We start from the raw sequence: 20,152 nt of genomic DNA, 5'->3' as shown, positions 1-20,152 counted from the left end.
ATCTCGCCTCCCAGTCTGACAGCCTCTGGTAAAGGAGGCCAGCCCTACTTTCTCCTTCCTTCCCTCCCTGCAGCGACCCAGTGCCTCACCCCCAGCTCCAGTGTCCATTCTGGATCTTCCCCTTCTGTGACAGACTCACAAAGCTCTTGATGCGAATGGTTTTATTTTGCCACTTAAACTATGGTTTCCTTGTGCTGGCCTGAAGGGGCAGGGGTGTGGGACAAGCTGCTGGACCACGCGTTACAGTAGTAGTAGGAGGGTCAGTAGCAGGAGTGGTGAGATGCTGAGTCTGAGTGCCTGTCCTTGACTCCCAGGGTAATATCATGCAGCCCAGGTATAGTGTTAAATTGAGAAGGGCTGAGGCAGGAACGGTCACTGTTTCTCCTCAATCTGGTGAGGAATGGGTCCCATATAACAGCTCAGTGGAAGCCTTCGGGCCTGTTCTGACTCGAGCAGGCCAGTGGCAGCAGTGGGGCTGTCTGCCTCAGCTCTCTTCCTTCTTCGCCTCCCCAGGCCCTTTGGCAAAAGTCCCTATGAATCCTGGGGAAGATACAGCTGTTCCCAGCCCCTTCCCCGGATCAGTGTCTGATCTGATGAAGGTAGCTTGTGGGACCTGGCTTCCTCCAGTTCCGGCGGATCCTGGCATTGGTCCTTCTGGAGTTCAGATACTGCTCGCTGGAAGCCATCTCCGTGGCACTGCTCTGTGGGTCGGCCGGTGGAGCGCAGGGCTTTGTGATTCTGCAGGGAACAAGTGTGTTTTAAGCCAACATCAATAGGAAGGACAGTACAGGGACTGAAGAGATTTTGGTCATGGTGAACTATTAAAACACATTGTTCAGGGGGACTTCCCTGGTGGTCCAGTGGCTAAGACTCCACACTCCCAATGCAGGGGGTCTGGGTTCGATCCCTGGTCAGGGAACTAGATCCCACGTGCCTCAACTAAAGGTCCCGCATACCGCAACTAAAAGATATCCCACATGCCGCAACTGAGACCCGACGCAGCCAAATAAATAAATATTAAAAAACAAAACAAACAAAAAACATTGTTCAGGGCCAAATGAGACCAGGGCTCTGGTCTCATCTCTGCCCAAAGAGCTGCATGACAAGGCAAAGCTTTCAGACTGCTCTTCTGTAAAGAGAGTGGGGCTAGATCAGGGGGTGTGACACTCAGCATTTCTTCATCTTCCTCATCCTGTACTCATGGCAGACATCATTAATCTGTCCTGATGCAAGACCAGAGGGCAAGTATCCATCTTAAGATGATTTCAGTAGGGATTACTAATCAATTGGAACTAATATGAGCAATGAAGCTGATTTGCTGCCCCTGGACCTGATGATCTCAGAAGGCCTGCTCAGATCTGATATTCTGACTGTGGGCCCAGCGTGTAACCCATAGTGATTGGTTAGGCCGTGTGGTTCAACTCGATCTCTTGGGGCTTACTGTTCCTGAGCTGGCAGTGACCTAATAAGCAAAGAGGTGGAGGACTAGGGAAAGTTTAAGGTAAAGTTTCTCAACCGTTTTTGACCCTTGATGTCTCTACAGTACTCTCTTATGCTATTTTCTTAGTAATCCCACAGCCAAGGTTTTCACCAGGCTTACTTTTGAATGTTACCTGTTCAGCAACAGGTAAACAGGATTGTTTTTTTCTTCCAGACCATAGTCCCTCGCACCTGGTGGAGAATCACTGCGAAATGAGGTGGCACTGAGAGGACCCAGGCACCCCCTCCCATGGGAGTAGGGTTAGGGTCATAGACGATTCCAGTAGTAACAGCAACCTCTAAGTGTCAACCATGTGGTAAGTAAGCGCTGTGTAGACCTCACAACAACCCCAAAGGTAGGTACTTCGAGGTGAGGCCAGGTTAGCAGCTCCAGGCCCCAGAGCCGGGAAAGGGTAGAGTGGGCGTGTTAGTGCGCTCCTCCCCGCGGCCCTCCAGCCCCAGGGGCCTACCTGAGCCGGCTGCAGTGGTGTAGCGAGGGGCCCAGGGGCTTCTGCCGAGGGGGCCTCTTCCTGCGCAGCCTCTTCAAGGCCTCTGCCACACGGTGGTCCCCTGCACACTCCCAGATGACCTGCGCTCGTTCCTCGGCCAGCTGGTCCCCGCTGCGGTGAAACAGGCCCTGGATCTGCAGCAGCTCAGCGTCCTGGAAGATGTTGGCCGAGGCCTGCTTGCGGCCCCGGGCTTCCGTCGGGGCCTGCCAGGGGGGTGGCTCGCTCACCACAGAGGCGGGGGTACCCATCCTGGGTGCCGAGGAAGGAACAGGGAGGGTCGTCAGCAGCTCAGCGGGCCCTTCCCAAGCCCTGGGGTCCTGACTAACGCAAGGGCTTCTGGTGTTTCTATTCTCCAGGAGCCGAAGTGGAGGAAGTCTTGACTTAAAATCACTCTAATTTCCCAGGGCACCTTGAGGAAATAATAATGATGATGGCAGTCAAACTTTACTATAAAGTGCTTATGTGCCTGACGTATGTATTAACTTAAGGGTCACAGAAGGTGAGGATTGTTTATCTCCACTTCACAGATGAAGAAGCGCACCCCAGATGTTAAATGACTTTCTTGCAGGCACAAAGCCATGTGTAAGTGCAGAGCCAGAAGTAGAACCCAAGTCTGTCTGGCTCTGGAGTCCACGCAGACCCCGGGTCCTAGTGATAACGCCCGTAGCAGCGGCAGCTGAAACGTGTTAAGCACTTATGTATCAGGCATCACTGTAAGAGGTGTATTCACATAACATCGTTGAAATATGAACACAACAGCCCTATGAGGTAGGTACTTTTTAAGCTCCTCATGTCACAGATGAGGAAACTGAAGAACAATCCAGAATACTCTGATGCTGAGACCTAAGCTCTGTGGCACAGAAGTAAGAGAGGGGCTGTGGACTTGGGCTCCCCAGGTGGGAATCCGGCTTCTGGCCGCCTGCACCACTTACTGGCTGGGTGACCCTCCACACCTCATCTGCTTCCTGTGTAACTTAGCCATACTAGTACCTGCTTCGTAGAGCTCCTGTGAGGACTGAGTGAAGACACATAAAGCATTAAGACCACTCATTTGCTTTTCCATCTACAACACTGAGAAGAGTCATCCCATTTTCTATTTTCAAGACCCTGGGGATGAACCTAGTCCATATAATTTAGTAAACACGGTATGAAATAGACCAATCATATCTAACCACAGTCCAAAGGACCACAGAGACAAAGGTAGGGGCAGAAGAAGGGGTTACAGGGTTAGAATATCCTATCAGGGCAGAGGCAGAAATCGACACTAAGTTCAATAAAAGGCTCCGGTCAATGCCCCTGCCTCCTCATATGCAAGAAATGAAACTTGAATTACCTCAGTTCTAGATAGTTGTTTTTGAATGATAAAGGGATAAGAGGCTCACCCACCTTATCCTTATCTTCACTACAGCCTGAAAAAGCTATGGGATTGGAAAATAGACTGGAGACCAGGAAGACCAAGGACTCTGGCATTACACAGAATTGGGTTTGAATCCCAGCTCTGCCACCTTCCTGGCTGTGACCTTAGGCAAGTTACTCAACCTCTCTGAGCCTGTTTGCTTAACTGTAAAATGGGGCTAATAATCAATTTTCAGGATTATTGTGAGGATTAAATGGGTCTAGTGTGGTATCAGGTCCCCAGTGGGAGCTAAATAAATGCAAATGCCCCTCTTCTTGGCTTCCTTGACTTTGTTACTTGGGTCAGGGGTGTAATGTAGACACTCCTTTTCCTCTGAGCAGCCTGGCCTGAGCCAGCAGAAGGCCTGCCTGTGCTCCCTTCACCCTTCACAGTCCCGGGCCTAACAAGGAAGGCCTGGTTGCTAAGTCAGACCTCATTCCACAGCCAGCTATAGAGATACCTATCAAACAGCAACCGGCTTACAAAGGGGGAAATCAAATTTAAAATATATTTAAATTAAAAATGTACACGCCCACTGTAAAAAGTGCAAAAGAACAGAATCAGGGACTTCCCTGGTGGCGCAGTGGTTAAGAATCCGCCTGCCAATGCAGAGGACACGTGTTCAAGCCCTGGTCCGGGAAGATCCCACATGCCGCGGAGCAACTAAGCCCACGCGCCTAGAGCCTGTGCTCCGCAACAAGAGAAGCCACCACAATGAGAAGCCCGGGCACCACAATGAAGAGTGGTCCCTGCTCGCCGCAACTAGAGAAAGCCCGCACACAGCAACAAAGACCCAACGCAGCCAAAAATAAATAAATAAATAAAATTTATTAAAAAAAAAAAAACAGAATCATATAAATAAGAGCATTACCAGTTTCCTATCCATCCTCAGCCCACCTGCTGAAGTAACCCTTACTCCCACCTGCTTTTTATGCTCTTGAGAATTTGAGCCATCTCTCTCATTCACACTCCTCAGATATGACTGTCCCCCTCCTTGCCCTGGCCATCCCTCCTCCTCATCCCAGTAGCCATCCTCCTTCCAGTAATTTCCACACTCACCCTGTCCCAGTTTCTAGGCCTTCTATCATAAGAACCCCACTCTCTTTTAAAAAGATTTAATAACTAAAATAAACCTTCAGAAAACTGATAAATTAACTTCATAAAAATTGTGCTGGGCTTCCCTGGTGGTGCAGTGGTTGAGAATCTGCCTGCTAATGCAGGGGACACGGGTTCGAGCCCTGGTCTGGGACGATCCCACATGCTGCGGAGCAACTGGGCCCATGAGCCACAACAACTGAGCCTGCGCGTCTGGAGCCTGTGCTCCGCAACAAGAGAGGCCACGATAGTGAGAGGCCCACGCACCGCGATGAAGAGTGGCCCCCGCTCGCCACAACTAGAGAAAGCCCTCGCACAGAAACGAAGACCCAACACAACCAAAAAATCAATAAATAAATTAAAAAAAAAAAAAAGAATAGCTCTTAAAAAAAAAAAAAATTGTGCTTTTTGGGGGACTTCCCTGGTGGTCCAGAGGTTAAGACTCTGCGCTTCCACTGCAGGGGGCGTGGGTTCGATCCCTGGTCAGGGAACTAAGATCTCGCATGCTGCGCGGTGTGGCCAAAAAAAAAAAAAGTTAAAAAAAATATGTACTTGTTATCTGGAAAATGGGAATTTTAAAATCTGCCTCTCCATAGGCACAATTATGGGAATCCAGTTAGGACCTAATATGTGTGGTAATTAAACCCCCAGCGCTGGATGATATAAATATACTGTGACCAGACAACAGTCACCAAGTAACACTTTCAGGCTGAGAAAGAGAAATAAAAGCTAACTATGGGGTGTTTATTCCGAATCAGCGACATGCATGATATCATTTCATCCTCAAAACAGTTCTTAGGAATCAGGCACTGTTATCCTCATCGCCATTCAAAGGGGACTAAAGAGTAGCTGAAATACATATCTTTGGCTCAGCCGAGGCCAGAACCTCATCTTAATGACTGCAGCCCGAGCTTTTAAACAACCAAGTTGCCCTCACAGCCAGGCAGCTCAAAGCACAGTTCTTCCCATCATTTCTGTGAGGACTATTTCACTATTCTTATCTAATTCACAAAGCGGGGAAACTTGCCAGTGGAAAGGGAAGAACAGTGAATGTCCCAAATGCCAGGCAGGAGTGGGGTTGTGGAATTTATTTTAATCTTCACTAGCACCAGAGCTCTTTACCAGGTGACAGGCTGCCCCAGCCTTGAAGCCATGAACCTGTGGCACTCTAAGAGGAAGATCCCCAGCCTCCATAAAAGAAATCTGGAACTGCAACCCGGTCCAGTGCAGAGAGCACTGGCTTATGAGTCAGAGGACGAGGTTCGAGCCCTAGTTCTGCCACTCACGGGCTCAAAGGCCTCAGGCACTTCACATGGCCTCTGTGGGCCTGTTTCCCTCTTACATCTGAAAGGACAGGCTGATGCTTGTGGTCTCCAAGGGTATGTGCTGGTGTTGAGAGTCAATGATTCCATGACAAGGCTAGGTCCATAGGGAAGCAGAGGTGGGTTTGCTTGTCTGCCAGGGTCCAGGAGCAACACGTGTGGACAGGTCTGGCTCATTAAATGCCAGGGAACTCCCCACCAGTAGCTCCCCTTTTCTTCCCTCCTCAGTCTTCCCTGGAGGCCAGACCCTGCTGTGCTGCTGTGGGCTGTGGGGTTAGGGTCTGGTAGAAAGAGAACTCACTGCTCTAAAGCATTCTAGTGACCTAGGCTGGCTATGGCCAAGCCTGGAGCAGAGTCCCAGACTGACCTCGGTGGTGGGAGAAGGGGTGACAGTCCTTCTCTTAGACTCAGGCAATCTCACCCTCCCTTCAGAGTGAATGGCAATGGGATCAAGTAGCAGCGTCTGCCTCAGGGAGGATGTGGCTCGGAGCCTGACCTCCCAGATGGTCCAGCCACCTCTGCCAGGGCTGCAAGGCCCTGCAAGGCCCTGCCTCCTGCCTCTAGCCTCTAGCCTCCAGCCTCTAGCCTCCAGAGGCCAGTTACAGAGTTACAGTGAGTTACAAACACACCAACAAGGAACCACCTGGGAGAGTCTGAGCCTCCAGCCTCAACCACAGCCTCCATGAACCTCGAGAGGCCTTGGCACCTCCAGATTTTGAGGCCCCTCACTCCTGGTCTGCCTCCCACTCTGGGATTCAGAAAGTAGAGTGAGGCTGGGAATAAAAATCAGTGGATTTCATGTAGGACTATCTGGTAAACTTTGAGAAAACTGAATCGGAACACTTTTATTATCAGAACAAAATTTCCTGTCTTATTCAATGTGTTACTTTCCCACGAATTTCCTGGACAAGACCTGAATCCAGGGAAGTCAGTGTGTACTTGAACAATGGCAGTTTTTTAAACTGGGAAATGAAACCACGGGTCTATTAAAAGATTATAAATGGATCTTTCATTTCAGAGCTGACATAAAAAATAGGTATGGGTCTGTGAGCAAATGCGTAAAGACTAATTGTGAAATACTTCAATTTGATCCAAACTAGCTTAGAAATGAACTCCCAAAGTAAATATCAAATGTTGAAAATGAAGTTCAACTTGTTTTGAAACAGGCAATAAATGGACTGTAGGGCTCTTACAAAGAAATATATTTAAAAAGTGACTCACCATGCACTGAATTTGCAGTACATAAATACGGTGCCCAACTGAGCGTTCTTTGTCATGTTATGAAGCTCAGTTCAGACAGCCATTCCCTCTGTAGTCTCAGGGAGGAACAGGGAACTATGACAGGCACAACACACTTGTATGACCTGGGTGGCAACTGGGCCCTCACTCACCCCCTTCAGATAAGGCTGGTGATGGTAATAATCTGCAATCAGAGGCCAAGGGCCTCTTCAGAAAAAGAACTGGAGGCTCTGGCCGAGGGCCCAAATCAACACCTGTGGCCTTGGCCTGCTTCCCTGCACAGACATGCCACTGGACAGCAGCCAAAATCAGTGGCTCCTTCAAGCAGGAGGCTCAGTCCAAATGGCCTTGTGGGCCTAGCTCAGCCAGGAGAGAACTGGACACAGGTTGGTCTCCAGTTCTGTGTCCCAGGAGGTAAAGAAAGGAAATGGACCCTTCCCCCAGATCAATTCTCAGATATGACCTGGAAGTAAACCCTGCTAGATCTAGGAATAACTCTTTTCAAGAGTTCAAGAACCCTGAATTCTGGCTCTGCCCCTGATAACTGGGTACCTTGGCAGGCCTCGGTTTTCCCCTGCCTCAATTTGCTCATCATCAAAATGGTGAGAATAAATAACCCTTAGGAGATAGGGAGATAAAGTATGCGAAAGCATCTATCCTAGTACATTACATCGTGAATGAATGATGCAAGGGAGAGAGGCTGTTTAACCACCAGGGTCTATAGAATCATTGCCATTTTCATCCTCACTACTGTAATGAAACTCCCTCAAAAGGGACCTTCACTCTTGGGAGAAGAGAGTAAAGGGAGATGGATTCATCTGGGGACTTTTAAATCATAGCTGCCATTGAGGCAGCTTGCTCCCTGTCAAGTGCAGAAGAGCACTTTCTGAGGAGTAATATCTTTAATCCTCACAACACCCCTATGAGGAGGCACTATTATTGTTACACCCATTTTACAGATGAGAAAGCTGAGCCCAGAAAGGTTAAGTAACTTCCCAAAGTCACACAGGTGGTAGGTGACGAGGCTGGGATAGGAACCCTAGTCTGATCCCAGCGCCCACGCTCTCAACCACTGCTATTTTTGTTCCTGCCAGATGGCTGACGAGGTCGACTGGGGGAGGAAGGATCCAGGAGGCTCTGAAACGGGCTATCTGCTTCTGCGGGTTTTGGAAGGCGCAGGGATCGGAAGTCGGGTCTCCCAAGCCAGCCTCTGTGCCCTCGACACTCCACCACCCCGCGGGGAGTTAGAGTGATTACTCACCACGCTGAAGGGCAGAGCCGACAGACCTCAAATCGGGATGGGGTAAGCTAAGATGCACCCACCCCAACCCCTTCCACGGCTTTCGAAAGGGCGGGCGCAGCTCTGGGCTTCCTGCCTCGACGGTGCTTACAGGGACCGGACGGCGTTCATCAACAGGACAAGACCTTGGGAGCGGGTATCCTGGTCGAGGCCACACGGCGATATCCCCAGCACGGGTCCGCCCCCGGGGCTCAGACGTGGCCGCTTCGCACAACGACGGGCTCTAAGTGGACCTGGGAGTTCGGGTCCCGGCGACACCCCTGCTCTGACGGCCCGCCCACTCGCTTCCACCGCAGCTCAAGCCAAGATGCCGAACCTACGTACCTGGCCGCCTGAGGCAGGCCACCTCGGTCACAGCCGCGGCTCCCCGGAGAAAACGCTCCCTGGCCCGGGAACAGCCAATCCTCTGCCGAGCTTTGGTGTGAGCGCCCCGCGAGCCTTCCAAAACCGAACGCGGAGACTCCGTGAACCAATCGGCGGCGGCACAGGGGCGAGGGGCGTGTCCCGCCTAGACCCCTTCTCTCCGAAGGCCTCGAAATCCGAGTGCGAAGAGGCCCCAGGTCCAATCAGCGGCGGAGCAGCAGAGGGGGGCGTGTCCTCCCTGGCCCTTTCCCTCCGCCCCAGGCAGCCCTCGTGCCGCGCCCGGAGGTGCCCCCTTCATTGACGTCAGTCCTCGGGGAGAGCGCGGTTTTGCTGGCTCGGGAGCGGGGGCGGGGCCGCATTCCTGCCCCGGGGTGCGGCGACGGCTGGCCCTGCTGGTTACACGTGACGGATGCCCCCCTCCCCTGGGCCCGAGGCCTTTGCGCACGGCGCCGAGTTCCCTGCAGCATGTGGCCCTCTGCAAATAGACTTACAGCTCCTTAAACTCAACTCCCAGACCACTTGTCTTCTGGCTGCAGCTTTGCGGGTGAGGAAGGGACAGTCCGGGCGGTGGTCAGACCTTTGGTTTCAGAGCCAGAATGTCGTGGGTTCGAATCTTGAATCAGCTGTGCAATCTTGGGCCAACCTCCTAATGAGACACTATTAAAAAGGTTTCATTCATTCCTTCGACAATGGTCCATTAGGGACTCACCCTGTCCGAGTTCCTTGACCAGCATCGAACTGGAGACACCGTTAATAAGCCTTGCCCTGGGGGAATTTACAGCTTAGTAAGGGAGGCAGATATTTAAAAACTTAAAACATTTAGTTGTGATTACAATTGTGATAAACATGAAGGAACCTAAGCTCCCTTGGGGAGGTCCTAGAAGGCAGAGGTAACATTTCAGTTGAGTTGTGAAGGAGGAGTTGAAATTGATCAAATTAAGAGGAGTGGGTCTGGGCAGAGAGAAAGGCACATGCTAAGGCCAGGAGGCAGCTTGACTCAGGAGGACTTGAAATGAGGCCTGGAGTAAGGTCAGCAAGGGAGAGAGAGGTGGGGAAGCAGAAGGCAGAGGCAGGTAGTGAAGAAGTTTCCATTTGGTCCTCTGAGGGGAATAGCATTGTATGTGTTTATTTAATAGATACATTATAGCACTTACTATGTGCCAGTAATGCCAGTCAGCACTTTACAAATAGTAGCTCATTTCATCCTCATGACAAATTTGTGTTTTTAGAAATTCACTTTGGCTGCAGCTTGAAACTTAAGGGGACAGGAGTGGATGCAGGGTGTCCAGTAGGCCCTTGATAAGTGCTTGTTTGCTTCGTTGGAAGATGAGGGGTTGTTTGTGCACTGGTTTAAAAATGGTCACAAAGGGCACCTGGGAATAGGCAGCTGAGTCTCCCTGACTTCTTTTTCACTTCAAAGCTGACCTTTGTGGTCATTTGAGTTCCCTTCTGTAAAAGTTCCCAGGGGGGAAGAGTAAGAACCAGCACACTGGGATTGTGGGTCCCTTTTGGCAAGGTGGAGGGTATGTTTGGGAGCTGTTTTTCCTTATCCCACGGTCTCTAATTCCTCTCTGTGTCCTGCACAAAAAAATATCAGCAAGTGCTTTATTGTAGCTTAAAGGGTTTTAACAGTGGCTTCTCTTTGCTCTCCTGAAGCCCTGTGGAAATACTGAAAAGAATGAAGAAATCAGCAATGTTCATCTCCAATAGAAAGTATTGCTGCAAAGCCTTTCATCCAACTGCTTGGCTAAGGAGGGTACTGTGCAGACAGTTAAACCAGGAATCTGGGCTTCTGAATCAGGAACTCCTTCTACTCCATTCTCCACAATAGGAAAGCCAAACTCTTGGGATATCGTGCTTGGAGAGGCTAAGAATTCTGATGCCCTGAGCTCCGCTGAGCATACCAGGGTAGGAACTGGGGACTTGTGGCTTCTGGGTCAGATGTGACTAAGGCTGGGTGGAGAATATCTGGTGTCTCCAGACATCTTTGCAGGCATGTGACCATTATGTGCTCACCACACAATGGAACCATTTCTATTGCTACAGCTTTGTGATTCAATATTTCTGATGAGAAGATGAGGCACTTCCGTGAGGCCATGCAGGAGTGGGGGATCTGGGATCCACTCCCCAACAGGGCCCTGTTTAGTGAAGGCCTACCCTGGGGAATGGAGCCCTGGGGTAATTCAGGCCAAGACCTGGCTTTACCAGGGATCAGATTAAGGTGAGGCAAGTGGAACACTCCTTGGGTGCAATATTTGAGGGGCCAACAAAAAACTCCATAATTAGGATAAATATTTTAATGCAATATCTTTAAAAATCAAAATTAATGCAAAATATCCATGAACAAAGTATTGACATTTAACATAAAGACAGGCTGTTGTTTGTTTTATGACACTGTATCATTTTGCAATGGGAACAGTCATTTCCAATCAGCTCGCGGTTCCCAGGAAGGCCGCCATTGTGTCTCCTGCCAGTTGGCTTTGTGAGTGTTGACAATATTGTGCGAACAGATTGGGCGACACAGGGCTTTATATATGGTTGTGTTTTTTGATCGTAGAGCTTTTATCCACTTTTTCCATTTGGTTCAAAATATGAGAGGATGTTTTGATAAGTGCACATAGGGGTGCACATTTTTCCTTTCGCCCTAGGTTCCAATATGACTCAGCAAGGTGCTAGTTTTTAGGGGAGTAGAGTCTAGGAAAAGGGTTCTAGCTGTTTAACCTTAGGCAAATGACTTAACCTCTCTGCTTCTCTATTTTCTCATTTATAAAATGGGAATAATCATACCCACCTCTGAGCGTTGCTGTGAGGATGAAGTAAGGTGCTATAGGCACAGTGCATAATATAAACCTTGCTACAGACACTAAAGCAGCATTCGACTCCTTCCCTCTCTATGCTGCAGGAATTGTTCAAGCAGCTGGACAGTCACAAATGGTCCCCCAGTGGGGCTGAGACTTGTTCCCATGGGTTTGTTGTTGCTGAATGTTCTGTTCTGGGGAGAACAGAGAGAACTTCCACACTCACCCGATAAGCAACAGTGAGACTCTTGAGTCAACTCCGTTTTTCTTGATAAATGATCTGATCATTCTAAACTTTTTAAAAAGCACCCTTCTGCTTAGGACGTTACAAAAAGCAACTTACAACAACCCTCTTCTGTGAACTTACAAATTGAACAGGCTGAAAACAACAAAGTCCTACAGGCAATGGTGCATTATAGAAACATTTAAAAAAAATACACCGTTCAGGGGCTTCCCTGGTGGCGCAGTGGTTAAGAATCCGCCTGCCAATGCAGAGGACACGGGTTCGAGCCCTGGCCCGGGAAGATCCCACGTGCCGCCAAACAACTAAGCCTGTGCACCACAACTACTGAGCCTGCACTCTAGAGCCCACGAGCCACAACTACTGAGCCTGCGTGCCACAACTACTGAGCCTGTGCTCTAGAGCCTGTGCTCTGCAACGAGAAGCCACCGCAACGAGAAGCCCATGCACCGCAATGAAGAGTAACCCCCGCGCACAGTAGCAAAGACCCAACACAGTCAAAAATAAATAAATAAATTTATAAAAAAAAAAATACACCGTTCATGTAGATTAGAATTCAAGGTCAGTATTGTATTAGTCTGTTTGGGCTGCCGTAACAAAATACCACAGTCTGGGTGGCTTAACAACAGAAATTTATTTTCTCATAATTCTGGAGGCTGGGAAGTCCAAGATCAAGGTTCTGGCTGACTCGGTTTCTGGTGAGAGCTCTCTTCCTGGCTTGCAGACAGTACCTGCTCACTGTGTCCTCACCTGGTGGAGAGAGAGAGAGAGAAAGAGACCTCTCTGGTGTCTCTTCTTATAAGGACTCTAATCTTATCAGATCAGGCTCCACTCTTATGGACACTCTCATTTAACCTTAATGACTTCCTTTCTCCAAACGCAGTCACATCGGAGGTTAGAGCTTCAACATATGAATTTTGGGGGACACAATTCAGTCCATAGTAAGTATGAACTCATGGTTTAAAAAATACAGATAAGTAGATACAGAAATAAATATTGCTATAAATATATGTGTACATGTATGCATGTGTATGTATACCCATGAACACATGCAAACATACACATTCCCCAGCCATGTCTGCTGAGAGGGCCTAGAAGCAATGACACTCCAAGAGGAATAAGCACACTTAGCACCAGTTATTGATTTCTCAATACCATGCTGTACAAAGGGAATCACGGCTCCTTGGAGAAATGATTAATTCTACCACTGGGGCTGAGAAAGTTCAAGATGATCCTAGAACATCTTGTGCAAGAAAGTAAGTAAGTACTCAAAGAATGATGGAGATGTGTCAAAAGGACTAGAAGTCAGTTTGTAAGGGCTCCCATTAGCCAAATGTGGAGCATGAAAATAAAATAGGACAGTAACAGATTATAACCCAATGAGTAAAATAAGATATATAAGTTTATAGTAATATAAATAAATGAATTAATAAATAAACAGAGGAGAAGAGAAAACCCTTCCTTATATTAGGATGCCAGCTAATAAATGTAGAAGGAACGATGCAGTTAGAAAATCACTAATGGCTACTAAAACAGCCCTGTGGCAGTTACAAAAACAAGGACTGTAGTAGTTTTGCATATTTTCCCTCTGTTGTGTATATATGGTGTCTGTACATACTAACCTTTTTTTTCCTCTTTCCATTTTCATTTTATAGGTAAGCTTTTATTTAAGTAGTCAGAAGTTAATCTTACAATTTAGTCTTTATGTAACAGTATATTTTTTGGACTACTGCAAAATCTGAGAAGTATTTATTTATTAATATTTTTATTTATTTATTTGGTTGCTCTGGGTCTTAGTTGCGGCAGGCGGGCTTCTTAGTTGTGGCATGCGAACTTTAAGTTGCAGCATGCATGTAGGATCTAACCCGGGCCCCCTGCATTGGAGTCTTAACTACTGTGCCACCAGGGAAGTCCCTATTATATTTTTTATTTTTTAAATTAATTAATTTATTTTTGACTGCATTGGGTCTTCGTTGCTGCGTGTGGGCTTTCTCTAGTTGCAGCAAGCGAGGGCTACACTTAGTGGTGGTGCACGGGCTTCTCATTGCAGTGGCTTCTCTTGTTGCAGAGCACGGGCTCTAGGCGCATGGGCTTTAGTAGTTGTGGCATGTGGGCTCAGCAGTTGTGGCTTGTGGGCTCTAGAGCACAGGCTCAGGAGTTGTAGCGCATGGGCTTAGTTGCTCTGTGGCATGTGGGATCTTCCCGGACCAGAGCTCGAACCTGTGTCCCCTGCGTTGGCAGGCAGATTCTTAATCACTGTGCCACCAGGGAAGTCCAACTGTTATATTTCTTAGATTTTTGTTTCCGATATGTCTGGCGCCTAGGCTGGGAAAACTGTAAGGCTAGAACTGCTGATTGGAGTGCTTCGGTGGCTTCCCAAAATGACCTGGAGCATGGTGGCCTCAGAACAGCCAGCCTTCTTTCCTGATGGCTCAGGGCTGCCTGAGTTCTGGTGAACAAGGAAGAAGCTGCATTGTCTTTGTTGACATAACTTAGAAGTCACAGTATCATTTCTGCCACTCCCTTAGTTATGATCAGCTCACAAGCCTGCCCGGAGTCAAGGGAAGGGGACTCTCTTGATGACAGGAGAATCAAAGAATTTGCAGCCGTTTTTTAAAAACCACCATAGAAGAGAACTTAGGACTCAGAGCCCGGCAGTTAGACTCAAACCCGACTTGCTTAGTTACGGTGCTGTTGTAAGAGAAGACTGCCGCCGGAGAGGCAGGCTCCCAAAGCATTTCAACTCCACTGAAGATTCTTATTGCTCCTCTTGATCTCTGGATACCATGATGTTGGCTATTTTGGCATCTTTCCTGATGGGTCAGGGGAAGGTCCTCTTGGCTCTCTAGTGGCTCCTGTGAACTTTGATCTTTCTGGGCCATGGCAGCAGAGAAAGAACCAGAGTTGGGGAAAATCTCCATGATTCACCACATCCTTAAGAGGCCCCAGTGGTAATGGGAGGTTAGAGACCCAAATAGTAGTGGAGGGGAGACCACATTTGCTTTTTTTGCTGTGCGGTTTGAGTGGGTCAGGTCTTGTAAAGAGTCTTTTGTGACACTGGGGAAAGTTCACGGTTAAAGTAGAGACCTAAGGGGAAAGTTCACAGTTAAAGTGGATTCGGGGACTTTAAGGCAGCTGTAGCATTTCTAACGGTCTGGAAATCTAAATTTAGTTCCTAGCTTAATGTGTCTGAATCTCATTTTCTTCAACTGTCAAGTGGAGCTAATAAACGACTTGCTCACAAGGTTCTGAGGGCTAAGGAGGTGATTCAGGTTGGACACTCAGCATAGAACATCATCTGATGGGGACCCAGTGCCCAGACCAGCCCTTGGCGTCTACTCCTCTTGCTTTAAAGCTCCCGCTGTGGGTGGAGTGGAGAGATGGTGGGGGCCCTTTCCTGGGGCCTCTTTGCATAGCTGGGTGAGAAATGGAAACAACGTACACAGGCTCCCCAAGTTCAGAACTGGGGGCCTGTGACAACCCCCCCACTCTCGGGACCTCTTGCCTGGCCCCGACCTCTGACCATTGCCACCAGATTGGGACCATTCTCTTTGCCGCCATTCAGGGGCAGTCTTCTGAGGTCCTGCCGCCTCCCAGACCAAGACTGAAATCCAGATTTACATAGTAGGTAAAAGCCTGGATCCAGAAATCAAATATCTGAATTCCATTGTCCACTAGTTGCTTGACACTGGATAAGTCACATAACCTCCCTGTACCTCCGTTTCCTCATTTTCAAGCAGAGGTGGTTTAACAGCTCCGACCTCACAGGGCTGTTGGGGAAGAGTAAATGAGACGAGTAGCGCGCCTGGCCCATGGGGAGTGCTCTCCAGGTGTGATTCCTGTTGGTCCACTTCCACTTTTATCCGAGGCTGATGGGCAGTGGTGGAACTGACTCAAGCCATTCTGGCTCGGGTGTCCATCCTCACAGGTGAGGCCCCTTCTTTCCCCTGGGAACGTGGTCCGCTGGGGTCTGCACATCCCCACCACAGGTCCCAGCAGGAGGCAGCCCCTCGAGGGTGTGGTCTCAGGGCCACCTCCCTTGGGCACCCACAGTCACTTAGCCTTAGGGGCGCAGCCTTGCCAGTCAGCGTCCTGGGTGGCTTCACACAAAGATTGGCCTCCGGGGGTACCTCTGATTCCGGATCTGGTCCTGGCCAGCTTCCACTGGGGAGGAGGGCTGAGCTTTGTCAGAGTCAAACGCCTTCACTACTGGTCCAGGCCCAGCCCGCGGCCCCTTGCCTCTGCCTCTGCCCAAAGGTGCCCAGAGCTCAGGCTGCCTCACTGCCTCATGTCTCCTGCAAAGGCCTAGGCACTCCTTGGGAGCTGGATTAACAAGTTCAAAGCCCCCCAGCGTCCCGCCTAGCTCCATTCAGAGGGGACCCCACCCACTACTCCGGTAGCCCCTGTTCCCACAGTCTGGCGGGAGCCACATTGGGAGCAAGCCTGGAGGCCCACGGGTGAGAGTGCATGTCCTGGCCTGGCTCACAGAGCTCCTGTAGAGCCCCCTGCCCTGCAGCTGCAGGGAACAGGAGTCTGGGTGCCATCCCAATGGTGTCACAAAGTGAACACTGACTGGATTGTGAGTCAGGACACCTAAGTTCTCAACTTGGCAATCATATCATCAACCAGCTGTGTGACCTAAGGCAAGTCACATACCCTCTCTGGGCCTCTGTTACCCCCTCCATAAAATGAGAAGCCTCAAGCAAATACTCGTTAAGTCCTCTTCCAGCTTAGGCATGCTTTTGTAGCATAATACCAGGTACATAGTAGGTGTTCAGGAAATGTTTTCTAGTAATTTAACTATAAGATTCAAGGCAGGATTCTCCAGGTCTCTGTACCCATCTATTTTCTTACTGTGCATTTTGCCTTTGCTGTTAGCTGATTTGGGTCAAGTGCCAGCTCAGGGCTTGGGACATAAAAGGTGTTAAACCACTGTGAGTTGAGTCTATATATGCAGTATGTTTACAGTAGCCCAGACACTGAGAACAGAATAGAATCTGACTGTGAACAGTAAGAGCTGATCGTGGGATCTCAGGGTGGGCTACACCTTCCTCCTTATTACAGGTTGCCTCCCCCTCTGGGCATATCAAATGTCATTGCATTGGGGCTCACAGTATCTATCTAGTGTCACTACTTGTTCCCTAAACAATCTAACCCCGTTTTTGCTCACACTGTTCCCTCTGCCTAGAACACCTGTCAGGGGCTGGGATTTACCCTATTTATAAGCTAAAAAGCTAGCCAGCTGTCATTTCATAAATGCTGGCAGAAGACACAGGATTCCTGAGTCAGAGACAAAGGATTGACCGCTGTTGGCACAGCAAGCAGCATTAGCACCATTGTTACACATCTTTCCCTTGTTCTCAAGTTTCACGGGGGCACCACAGAGGGGCCCAGGTGGGTGTTACACATGCAGCAGGTTTGCGTCACAGCTGCGGAGCACTGAGCTTGGAAAACCCACCACAGTCCCCTCCTACCTCACCACTTTTATCATAAGCAATAAGTGAGTCTGCTCTGTGTCTGGGAGAAGATGTTCCCTCATCCCTCAAAGTTGCTGGCTGCAAACAGAACACTGAGAAATGGTTGCGGAAAGAACGGTCATGGCCTTGCATTCTTGGCATACTCAGTGATAACATCCAGGGATGCTCAGGACCTGCCTGATGGGGGACTGCCTCGTCCAAGACACCTATCCCCCACCTCTGCTTGTCAAAACCCTATCCATCCTCAAATGACACTTCGTTTTTGAATCTTTCCTCAGCCCTCCCATCACAATACTCTTTCCCTTTTGTATTTTCCTTATAATTCTCATCCATGCCTCTTTTTTGTGTCCACAACTGTCCCTCCCCTACCAGCAGAATGCAAACACTTTGAGGGCAAACATTGGTCCTCTTCATTCCTGCATTCCACACGCAGATTGTTTGCATCCAGCAGGTGCTTAGACCATACTTGTTGAGTTGGAGGTATCGAGATCTTTGTGCATGGTTATGCTTTTGCGGAGTCTGTGGACCGTCTTTTGGAATGTCTTCAAGATTCCAGAGGCTAAAAATATCTCCTCAAAGCCGCCAAGGGCGCTTCCTTATAAGGAGTAGGATTTGCCTTGTGAAGCCAAAAGTTTGTGTCCACCAGGTGGCGCCCCACCCCAACTCTCCTGATGCCTTATTTATTTATTTATTCTTTATTTTTTTTAAATTTAATTTATTTATTTTTGGCTGCGTTGGGCTTTCGTTGCTGCACGGGCTTTCTCTAGTGGTGACGAGCGGGGGCTACTCTTCGCTGCAGTGTGCGGGCTTCTCATTGCGGTGGCTTCTCTTGCTGCGGAGCACGGGCTCTAGGTGTGCGGGCTTCAGTAGTTGTGGCACATGGGCTCAGTAGTTGCGGCTGGCGGGCTGTAGAGCACAGGCTCAGTAGTTGTGGCACACGGGCTTAGTTGCTCTGCGGTATGTGGGATCTTCCCGGATCAGGGCTCGAACCCGTGTCCCCTGCATTGGCAGGCAGATTCTTAACCACTGTGCCACCAGGGAAGCCCCAGATGCCTTTTTAGAAGAGGGAAGGATTCTCTTGTCTGCCTCTAAATGTTTGTTGGCTTAGGTCCCCCACTTACAGAGGTAGTTTGTGTGGCATAATTCCCTGTCATCAGTGCAGCACCCAGATTCAGCGCCCAGCTGCGCATCCTAGCCCCAACCACACTCGAGACTGGCACCCTGAAGACATTGAGGATGTCTCTCCAGGGGTTGCTCAGGGATGCTGAAGGAACAGCCCTGAAATTGGGATCGGAAGACCTAGGTTTGAGTCCCCACACTGACACTTAGTAGCTGTGCTTCTTTGGGCAAGTCATGTAACCTTTCTGGGTCCCTGTGAGAGTAGCTGAGAATTCAATATGCGAAAGTATATAGAAGCGTATTGAATGTGGACCTGGAGTCAGCCACACCCAGGCTCCTATTTAAACTGTCACCCACCAGCTCTGTGAGCATGGTCCACTTCCTTACCCCTCTAAGCCTTGGTTTCCCCATCAATGAATCAGAGTTAATACCAGTTATTTTAAAGAGTTGGTATAAGGATTAGGTAGAACAATAAAGTGCTCACTTTATATAAAGTGTATAGTAAGCATTCAATTCATAATAATCACATATATATTATGTATCCTTAGCCCCTCAAATGGTGCCTAGCACTTCCTAGGTGCTTAATATCTATTTGCTGAATGAAAAGATTTCACAGACGAGGAAACTGAGGTACAGACCCCCCCAGGTCCCAGCACCAGGGAGTGGCGAAGCAGTGAGAAGTAGCCAGGCAGTCTGCCTCCAGGGTTTACACCCTGAGCCTTTACGCCGTGCTGTCTTACCAAAAAATGCGGGTGGTATACACCACCATTTGTTCACTTAAAATATGCATTCAGAGTTTTCTCGGGTACCCATAGGTGGGGCTGAGTTGGCAGTGGGAGGCATTAGCTCCCTGAGAAGCCACGTAGTTTTTCCTCCCTCAAGGGGAGCAGGGGCCAGCTGCCTCATCCCATGACCAAGATACGAGAAAGGAGCTCCGTAGGGTAGCATAAGCTGGGGGTCTGATGCATGCACAGTCCCCAGGACAAGAGGGGTCCTCTCGCTTCCGCTGCTGTCCCTGCAGCCACCCAGTCTTCCACTCCACAGACATTTACTGAGTCTCTTACGTGCCAGGCACAGGCAAAGATGGATAAGACTTGATAACCAATGGTTATGATGTAGCTGACTCAACTACTACAGAGGGAACCTCCAAGGGGGGCCTAGAAGAGCCAGCAGTCAACAGCCTGGGAGGCTAAACCAAGGGGGAGGAGCATTTAAACTGGGCATTGAAGGATAAGTAGGAATTTGCCAGACGAATGGGGTCTGGGAATGAAGGGCATTCTGAGCCTATTTGGCAACCTTAAGAGGTTTGGTGGGGTTGGCATGCTGGGTGCAAGCATGGGTAAGAAAAGGAAGTGGAAAACCAGGAAATTGGAAGTCGGTTGGGGCCAGATTGTGAAACATCCCCATAGAAGAGATAGAACCCTATTCTGTGGTCAGTAGGGGAAGCAGTGTATATACAACCAGGTCTGTGTTTTAGAAAGATGCCACAGTGCACAAAGGTTGGATCAGAAGGGGAGGGAAGAGAGACCAGCAGCAGTTACCAGTTTCGTGGTCTTAACCTCTCTAGGCTCCGTTTTTCTCCTCCGCAAGATGAGGAAAATGTATGTATCTCGGGGGTTCTTTGAGGCTTTAATGAGAATTCCTGCAAAGCACAGTAATAGCAATAATGTAAAGCACTGTTGGGCTTTGCTGTCTCTTAGAGCTGGGTTTGTGTCCTGGTCATGCTGGGAAGCCTATTTTTAGTATGCTCGATGGCAAAGAAGTTTGGAAAAAAGAGATTGAACTAATAGGACTTCGCTTTGTGGCACGGGAGG

At 49.1% G+C, this 20,152-nt stretch overlaps 1 protein-coding gene across 6 annotated transcripts; it reads right to left on the bottom strand.

Moving 5' to 3' along the window:
* Positions 1-146: 146 nt before the first annotated feature.
* On the bottom strand, positions 147-8,967 carry AVPI1 (arginine vasopressin induced 1). Of its 6 annotated transcripts, none has more exons than XM_082424146.1 (3): positions 8,665-8,967; positions 1,950-2,397; positions 147-738 (listed from the first exon to the last, which is right to left on the bottom strand). In XM_082424146.1, the coding sequence occupies exons 2-3, from the start codon at positions 2,234-2,236 to the stop codon at positions 579-581; spliced, it is 447 nt and encodes a 148-aa protein (XP_082280272.1). In that variant the 5' UTR covers positions 2,237-2,397; positions 8,665-8,967; the 3' UTR covers positions 147-578. The 6 variants fall into 6 exon arrangements, with proteins under 6 accessions (XP_082280272.1, XP_082280271.1, XP_082280270.1 ...); XM_082424145.1 differs by having other exon boundaries at positions 1,950-2,237; positions 8,665-8,964; XM_082424144.1 differs by lacking the exon at positions 8,665-8,967 and adding an exon at positions 8,302-8,658.
* Positions 8,968-20,152: the final 11,185 nt, after the last annotated feature.

Source organism: Balaenoptera physalus (genome assembly GCF_965194825.1).
Source record: "Balaenoptera physalus genome assembly, chromosome: 14".
Taxonomy (NCBI): domain Eukaryota; kingdom Metazoa; phylum Chordata; class Mammalia; order Artiodactyla; family Balaenopteridae; genus Balaenoptera; species Balaenoptera physalus.
The sequence above is the reverse complement of the archived record's forward strand: the minus strand, read 5'-3'. Positions and strand labels throughout refer to the sequence as shown.